The 9,288-nt window shown below is 42.0% G+C and overlaps 1 protein-coding gene across 1 annotated transcript in view; it reads right to left on the bottom strand.

The window, feature by feature from the left end:
* Positions 1-2,009: 2,009 nt before the first annotated feature.
* The window catches only part of SOWAHB (sosondowah ankyrin repeat domain family member B), a 7,975-nt gene continuing 696 nt past the window's right edge, over positions 2,010-9,288 (bottom strand). Inside the window, exon 1 of the mRNA XM_069978172.1 lies at positions 2,010-9,288. This exon is cut by the window's right edge and continues 696 nt beyond it. Within this exon, the coding sequence (XP_069834273.1) occupies positions 7,232-9,288 (2,057 nt within the window). The 3' untranslated portion in view covers positions 2,010-7,231.

Raw genomic sequence — 9,288 nt, 5'->3', positions numbered from 1 at the left:
TGTTAATAATTAAATTCTTTTAGCCAAATGGCCAGATGTATGTCTATACTGTGTTATACCTTCTCTTTTTCCTTTCATCTCAATCTGATATGAGGCCAGAGAAGAGAGAATTTTTTGTATAGTACAAGCTCTGTACTATACAATTTTTTTTTACAGGGTTTGTACTATACAAGGTTAGTCATCAGGACCAGATGCTGTGAAGCCAGATATATATATACACTCACCGGCCACTTTATTAGGTACACCTGTCCAACTGCACGTTACCACTTAATTTCTAATCAGCCAATCACATGGCGGCAACTCAGTGCATTTAGGCATGTAGGCATGGTCAAGACAATCTCCTGCAGTTCAAACCGAGCATCAGTATGGGGAAGAAAGGTGATTTAAATGCCATTGAACGTGGCATGGTTGTTGGTGCCAGAAGGGCTGGTCTGAGTATTTCAGAAACTGCTGATCTACTGGGATTTTCGCGCACAACCATCTCTAGGGTTTACAGAGAATGGTCCGAAAAAGAAAAAACATCCAGTGAGCGGCAGTTCTGTGGGCGGAAATGCCTTGTTGATGCCAGAGGTCAGAGGAGAATGGGCAGACTGGTTCGAGCTGATAGAAAGGCAACAGTGACTCAAATAGCCAACCGTTACAACCAAGGTAGGCAGAAGAGCATCTCTGAACGCACAGTACGTCGAACTTTGAGGCAGATGGGCTACAGCAGCAGAAGACCACCCGTTACTAGCATGGTGTACCTAATAAAGTGGCCGGTGAGTGTATATATATATATATATATATATATATATATATATATATATATATATATATATAGGATCAACCATCTAAGGTGTATGGTGGCCTCCTGATTCTCTTTCAAAAATTGGCAGGATTAGGTAACAAACCAATTATTTTGTTTTCAAGTAGCTAAGTTATCCCCAGACCCTGTCTAGTAACTGCTTTCTCCCTTCTCCCATTCATAACATGCACATATGAGAGTTAAAGGCCTTAACATGGGATGTACACTGGCCAGAAGCGTTGCTAGAAACGTTCCTTCAGACGATAATTGGCCCATGTAAAAGTGACAGCGATCAGCCAAGGAGTGGGAAAACACCTGATCCTAAGCTCAGTGTATTTTTAGAGCAGGCTTTAAAATGTATAAACAGGAGATGTGGTCTGATAGCAAAGGGAAACTGACAGCATATGCATGCATATGTCCATGCTGTCAGTCTCCAGATCATACAAGCAGTGCATACTTACCTTCTGCACTTCTGTGTGATCCTTGACCCAGCTCTGCCGCTCTCCTGCCCAACTCCAACCAGCCAGTGCAGTATGCCGGATAACACAGCAGCACAGAAGGTAAGTATACACTGCTTGTGTAATCTGGAAACTGACAGCATGGATATACTGTATGAATATCTGTGCCATCAATTTCAATAGCCACCTGGGCGAGTATAATTTGTGCAGCCCAGCTGCTCAATTAATTGTGATGTGAAAAGGCAATGGAAATGAGAGCTGATATCGCTAATTGGCGCATGTTTGCGTCCATCCCTGGCAGAGAAATCTAACAATGTAAAAGGAACAACAGCTTTTGGCTAGTATGGCTAGTTTTTGAAAGATCCGAATTTAGGATCTGCTTTGGAGAACACTATTAGCAACATCAAAATGGATGAAAATATATTCGTTGTATACACAGGTGGATGTATACTAAGGGTCCATTTACACAGAAAGATTATCTGACAGATTATCTGCCAAAGATTTGAAGCCAAAGCCAGAAACAGACTATAAACAGAGATCAGTTCATAAAGGAAAGCTTGAGATTTCTCCTTTTTTTCAAATCCATTCCTGGCTTTTGCTTTAAGTCTTTGGCAGATAATCAGATAATCTTTCTGTGTAAGTGGACCCTTACATTGGTTGGTCAGGACCTCATTTCTTTCACCTACAATATGAGCTGCTAAATTAATTTCAACTGTATGTGTGAATGCATCCTTATAGTACATAGGCAAATGGTAATCTTTGGGGGAAAAAAACTCATTTATTTTAATACAACAATTAAAAAAAAAACAAATGACAAAAACTTAGACATAAACCTATACAGACAACAATATGACAAACAAAATGCCACCCATACTCGTATATATGTGGAGCACATCTTTAGATAAGTATTGCTATGCTGGATGTGCTGGCCTCATAGGTATTTTTCACAGACTGGTATGTGATCAGGTTCATACAGGGTCCACAAACACTTTATACTTTTGTTGGCCGAAACCAGGTTTGGCCATCAGTATAACTTGTATGGGGCTCTCACGATTGTCCACCGACAGTTTACTGTGAGCATCCACTGCTACAACTTACCTCTCCAAGAACATGAAGGGCTAGGAAGTGATTTTTCTATCACGACTGACCCCTTTGTTCTTGGTGAGGTAAACTCCAGCCAGAACACTCAGATGGGGAAAAGACAGGAGAGTTACTGAAGGTGTATGGCCCCCTTTACATGATGCAATTTTTATTTTATTTATTTAACCAGAAGCAATGGATCCTAGAGGAAATACAAAGGATATACTCGTACTTTAATCATCCTTTAAAGTTGTTAGCAGGATAGCTCATTATATTTATCCCTATGATGAATGAGCTCCACAGTGTATCACCGAGATCAATGGCCCTGGATTGAGTTTGTTATGGATCAGTGTCATGAACACATACTAAAAGAACCTTCAAAGTATCATTACTATCAAAAATATCCTAACTCTGCATGTGCGAAGTAAAAAATGTTGACTTTGGTTTGTAAAACACAGCATGATGTAGACATTATCAATGGCTCTTGCTTAACAGCAATACAATGTGAAAACGTTCAAGTGGGAACACTTGGGCTATGTTCACACACAGTAAGATATAAGCAAAATATTACATAAAATTGCCACGGTCACACAACCTCCTTCTTTGGCCGTTTGACTGACTTTTGTTTTGGACGGCCTTCATTTCACGTCCATGTCACAACCATTATTTCAAAACAACAGCTGTTATTACACATAATGGACAAAGAAAGACAGTATAAAACATGTCCGTTCTGGTTTTTTGAACAACGTCAGCAATTGCACCAAAATTTTGTCCCCTGATGCGCCAAACTGTGGAGCTTGTTATTTTTAGAGTGTTTGCACCACTTTTGCGACACTTTAACAACCTCTCCCAGTACAAAGAGCTTATTCCCGCATTCTGTGCACAGTCTGTAAATATGGACGATGTGCTACGGAATGGAGTAAGGAGCTCCCTACATCATCATTCCTAATGATGCTGGGAGCTTTAAATCCATTTAAAGGGAAAGTCTGGCCATTTTTAAAATCTGGCAGAGGCAGGGGGGAATTTTATCAGGAGTATAGATTTACCTCTCCCCAAGCTTATGGTAGGCGGCGGGACCTGTCTTGGGACAAGCCTTGCCCCCCCAAATCACTTTCGGCAGGGGTCCCAAGGTCGGTCCCGCTGCTCACTGCTGCATGGGGAGAGGTAAGTCCATACTCCTGATAAAATCCCCCCCTGCCCCTGCCTGCTGCCAGATTTTAAAAAATGTCTGGACTTCACCTTTAAATTTTTATGCTACTGTACTGACCCAGCCGTACAACATAATGAATGATGATACCAGGATCTCCTTACTCTGTTACATAGCACATCATCCGTATTTACATTTTCTGTGCATTGACCATAATCAAAGAACGTGGAAATACCTATTTATATCTACTATCTATTTTACTGTCTATTTTAGGCTATGTTCACACTTTTTTGGTCATTTGATGGATGTCCATCATTTAGAGGTAAAATAACGGCCGTTATTTCGCTATGACACCTGGTATTTCTACAATCACGGTCGTCATTAGGAAATAAAAGTCATTATTAGACCTCAAAATGACGGCCGTCCTAAAACACGTCTGTCAAACTGCCAAAAAAAATGGTGTGGAAACATAGCCAAATTTTGTTTTATCATATTTTACTGTATGTGAACCGTAACAGCTATGTTCTCACAATGTCTTTTTTGGGGTTTTTTTTTTTTTTGGACACCTGTCATTTTGGCACCAAAACGCATTTGTTTTATGCAAATGTCAATCCGTCATTTGCAAAAAACTGTCTCATTTTGGTGCCAAAATGGCAGCACACGGCAAAGAAGAGACATTGTGGAAACATAGCCAACAGCAGTAGAAAGCCTCTGGGGATCAGTCCACCATGCAGGGAAATGGGATCCCTCTGACATGCAGATGTGCAGCATTAACATTTGAAGGAAAGTAGACCAAAGCACATTATAAGAGACATGACTGATATACTCTCCAGAACAATTGGCAATAATAGCTCCATTCTAAACATGGATTCCAAAGATTAACTAATTTTACTTATAGTGATAATGGTTTAAAGGGGTACTCCAGCGGCAAATTATTTCAAATTAACAGGTGTCAGAAAGTGCCAGAGATTTATAATTTACTTCCATTAAATAATATCCAGTCTTCAAGTACTTATCAGCTGCAGGAAGTGGTGTATTCTTTCCAGTCTGACACAGTGCTCTCTGCTGCCACCTCTGTCTGTGAAAGGAACTGTGGACAGCAGCAGCAACTCCCCATAGAGATTTTCTTCTGCTCTCCAGACTGGAAAGAATACACCACTGCCTGCAGGACATACAGCAGCTGATAAGTAGCGGAAGACTGGAGGTTTTTCAATAGACGTAAATTACAAATCTCTGGCACCATTTGATTTTTTTTACCTGGACTACCCCTTTAAAATATTATCTCTCTGAGCCCAAATAAAATTAGTCAAAATTCACACTCCTAGATCCCATGGGTGACCAGCCGATAATGATAAGCACTGCACATTGATCTCTTTGCACATGACAGCTTACATAGCCATGTATGTAGATTGTAACAATGTAAACAATAGGGACTCTCCTGTCATCTACATATACCAAGCAAAGCTCTATGGGTGTGAATTGTAATAATAAATAGAAATTGTAGACAACACAGATGTTCAGTCTATTACCCTCATTGTTGATTTTCCCTAAGGATCTGCAGCAGATTTGATGGTGCAGATTTGATGCTGTGTTAAGTTATTTAGATGAAATCTGCTGCGGATCTTAAAATCTGCTGTGATACGCTACGTGTGAAGCTACCATAAAGGGGTTTTCCCATTTTATAAAGATATAACATAGTGCTAGGGTATGCCATCCCTTTAAGATCAGTGGGGGCGACACTCTTCTAATAAGGCTCCAGAGGTGGGATTCAAACTATAACACATCTTGCAGACATAAGTGCATGATCACTAGAGGACAGCTCACCACAATGGCAAGATACAGACCCACTACAAACATGAAAATAGTTAAAAGCTGCCCCCCGCTAAAAAAAAATCTCCACAAAAATAATGAGGCTCTTTTGTGGAATTTTTTTAGCAGTTGGGGGGGCTGCTTTTGACTAATTTATGTGTGTATTGGGTCTGCATCTTGCCATTGCGGTGAGCTGTTGCATTTTTCTGTTTTTGTGTGTTTGCAATTTCACCCATAGCGACGTGCTACTGCCTGGTGTGAATGGTCTTTTGGGAGAGCTGACCAAATTTGTCTTTTTTCTATGATCACAAGAGGTCTGCTGGGACTCTCGAACAATGCAGGCGTAGTGTGCACAGTGCTGTTCCATTTAGATAGGAACTTTAAAGGGAATTTGTCACTAGGTTTATGCTGCCTTAAATAAGGGCAGAAACTAGTGACAGAAATGCTGAACAGATCGGTGTATTACGTCCATCATTCTGTTCAGCTGTTCTCCTAATATGCAGGAGAATAAGATTGGTGCCACACACCTCCCCCCGCCCTCCAGCTGCTGATTTACAGTTGACTGCCTATACACAGCATGGATAGATAACTGCCAATCAGCAGCTGGTGGGCGGAGTTTTCTGCTTCTTATGAATATCCAGGACTACTGGGCTCATGCACATAATAGAGAGGACTACTTATTGTCCATGTTATTCAGGAGGATATTTCTTTATCAGCTGCACAGTACAATGTAAGTGATACATTATTCTGTTCAGCTTCGCTGTCACTATTTTATGCTACGCTGAGATAGGACAACATAAACCTGCTGAGAGTGTCTTTAAGAGTTCAATTTTCAAGATTGCAGGGGGTCTCAGCTGTCAGATCTCCTGTGATGATACACCTATTCCCTTATCCTGTGAATAGGGAAGGAGTGTACATAGCTGAAAAATTTCTTTAAGGTAAACATGTTAAAGAATGGATCCATCATCTACACACAGACATAATAGTTCATACAAACCTATTAGTGTCCATTGACATTCCAGACTTGTCTGCAGATCCAGCTATTGTACTTTGGCAAGATCTGCTGATTATCTAATGTTTATGTTAAATCCTATATCTGCATCTAATGTCTACAGTACTTGTCTCTGTCCTGTGGCTTTCCAGCTGTTCTGAACTTACAACTCCCTGTTGTAAGGACCCTCAAAGCTGGGAGTTGTAGTTTGACAAAGAAAAAGTTAAAGATCCTGTCTATGACCACCCTAAAGGAGTTGTCTGGGACAAACAAAAAGTTTTATACATGGCGGAGTTTGTTGTAAAAAAAAATTATATTAAGAAATCATACTCGCATACCCTCGTCCCCCCAACAGTTTCCTGTGTGATGTCATCCAATCCCTTTCTTGCCACCACTACTTCCTGCTTCTCAGCAGGAACTGACCACTCAGCCAATCACCAAGGACCCTGCTGTGGCCTGTGACTGGTTGGGCAGGCAGTTTCTGCTGAGTCAATTTAGAAGCAGAAAGTAAGCGTTGACAAGTGGAAGACATGATGATGTGAGACCAGGAGCCGTGGGAACCAGGAACCAGGGTAGGTGAGTATGACTTTTTTTTAAAACCCGAGCCATATATACAAAATGTAATGTCCCCACACACACCCTTAAACAATGCACTGTAAAGGAGACCTTACAAAAAGAAGTCATGCAAAACTTTGATCTGTATGTATACCCTAAAACATGGGGATCAAACACGCAGCCCTCCAGCTGTAGCAAAACTACAATTTCCACGAAAGCTTTGGCTTCCACTATCCAGGCATGATGGGAATTGTAGTTTTGCCACAAATGGAGGGCTGCAGGTTTGACACCTGTGCACTAGAAGATGATCAATCTACCATATATTGACGACAGGAGTACAAAACAAGTGGAAAGTTAGTCTCACCCCCTTAGCTTAAGCAATGAAGGACATGAGAATTTCATATCTTTTAGTCACTGTAGATTTCTCTTTCCCTCAAAACAGGGCGATTGTTAGCTTTCCATTTCTGATGCTGCGGCTTGAGGAAAGCTGCTAGGGAAGTCTTTCTGTTTATGTGACTGGATTTGTTCTGTGTGCTTACAGTGTTAGTAATATTTAAGGCACGAGATGCAAAAATAGTTTTCCCCTTAGGAGCTCCTAAAAGCTGCCAAACTTCTCCGGACGTGTTGCTGCTCAGGTATTGCCATGCTCTTTTACCACTATTGTCCCTCAATTTCACATCGACATGAAGTTTTTCTACTAACATAACTGCTACTTTATGATGCCCATGGATAGCAGCTATGTGTAAAGGAGTATATCCCCCATTGGATTTGGCGTTCGCATCCAGTTGAATCCTGGCCTTTTTGGCACCAGCCACCAACTTGTGAAGCATGTCAGTAGCACCATGTTTAGCAAACCAGTGAAGAGCTGTAAAGCCAGAGATGAAATCCTTCTGTAACGCCAAACTTGGGTTCTCAATGAACATTCCATATACCTGAAGCCAAGACCCTGTAGCCGACTTAACAATCCAGTCGTGTTCCGTCGAATCCAAGGGAACAACAGAAGATTTATCGTTAAAAGTCTTTTTTGGGACAAATTCGGTATTCACTTTGGGTTCACATTGTGCATGAAGAAAGTTTTGGTCTTGGATATTGTATGTAGTAAAATGGCTGGAGCTCACAGGTTTTACTGTTAGAAGCAAGTCTACATCCGGCTGTGGAGGTACCAGCACGACTTTAGATGGTCTTCTAGCTCGTGATGGACGCCTCCTCTTTTTGTAATCTCTTTCGATGAGCTCATCGTCAGAGGATGACATCACTTCTTGCATAAAAGAACTCATTTTGTGCCTTGGTGGGTTTTGGGCTAGTGCAAACAATATAGGCGCTTGGTCAGTGAGGAAAGACTTGGTGGAGTATGGAGATTTCCTGGACTTCGGTATAGTAGATTCTACTCCACACTCCGCTAAAGTGTCCACGTCCATGGGGACTGCACTTTTTAATTTATCATACTGCTCATTGATGCTGACAAACTTTCGACTAGGCGGACATCGTCTAGTGTTTTCACATTTCTGTTCAATGTAATGGACATATCTTTCATTATTGGAATCACTGGAGGGGTCTTCATCAATATTGTGCTCAGTGTCACAGTCAGCCCCTTCCCCACTGTCACTTCCTTCGCTTCCGCAGCTTTCCTGGTCAACAAAGTCCTCCATCTCCTGCAAAGAAAGCTGGCATCTGATGCTTTTGAAGACTGGCATTTTATACATCCACATGTCATGTATATCATAGAGAGGTAGTGGCGGAGAGGGGCTGCGACTCACTGGCTGATAATCCTCCAGCTGAACATCTGCAGGAGCGATGTTTGATTCATGTGGGAACAGCAGGGAGGGGGAGGGGGATGGGTGTGGTGAATCTATGTACCTGGGTGGTGAAGGTGGCAGCTCAGGATCAAAACTAGGCATTTGCTGTTGATCTTGTACAGGATCGCAATAGTCTTTGTGCTCATCTGAAGGAAAAGTGCCATTTAATTGGAAATTTGATGGCTGCAGCCTGGTATAGGCAGAGCTCCCATGTTTTTGTCCCTCTGGAGCCCTGCTGGTTGCATTCACAAAAGCAGCATTGCCAGATTCAGTTCTTGTCTGTGCTACAGGTGGGACTTCACATTGTCCACCAGAAGCCTTGGAGGGAATCTCAGGAATGTCAAGGCTTCCAGCCGGGCAAGACAAGGAGGACTGGTTATGGTATGGGTGTTGTGCAGATGACTTACTTGTGTTAGAAGGTGAAGGGTCCTTGCTGGCTGGTAAGGAAGTCAAGTAGGTATTCTGAGGTTGTTGCTGGTAGGCTGAAGGTGGGGAAGCTCTGGTGACTTGTGCACTGACCTTACTGTACTCCATGGATTTACTTCTGTGCAGGGAAGACGCATTATTTTGGGGGGAGGAGGTATTGCTTGCTGGTGATGAGGTGAGACAGGATGAAGTAGAATCAAGGTTAGGAGTAGGCGAAGTCCCCTTAGATAGTTCGTGACCTT

This window comes from Dendropsophus ebraccatus, chromosome 7 (assembly GCF_027789765.1).
Source record: "Dendropsophus ebraccatus isolate aDenEbr1 chromosome 7, aDenEbr1.pat, whole genome shotgun sequence".
In the NCBI taxonomy this organism is placed as follows: domain Eukaryota; kingdom Metazoa; phylum Chordata; class Amphibia; order Anura; family Hylidae; genus Dendropsophus; species Dendropsophus ebraccatus.
The sequence above is the reverse complement of the archived record's forward strand: the minus strand, read 5'-3'. Positions and strand labels throughout refer to the sequence as shown.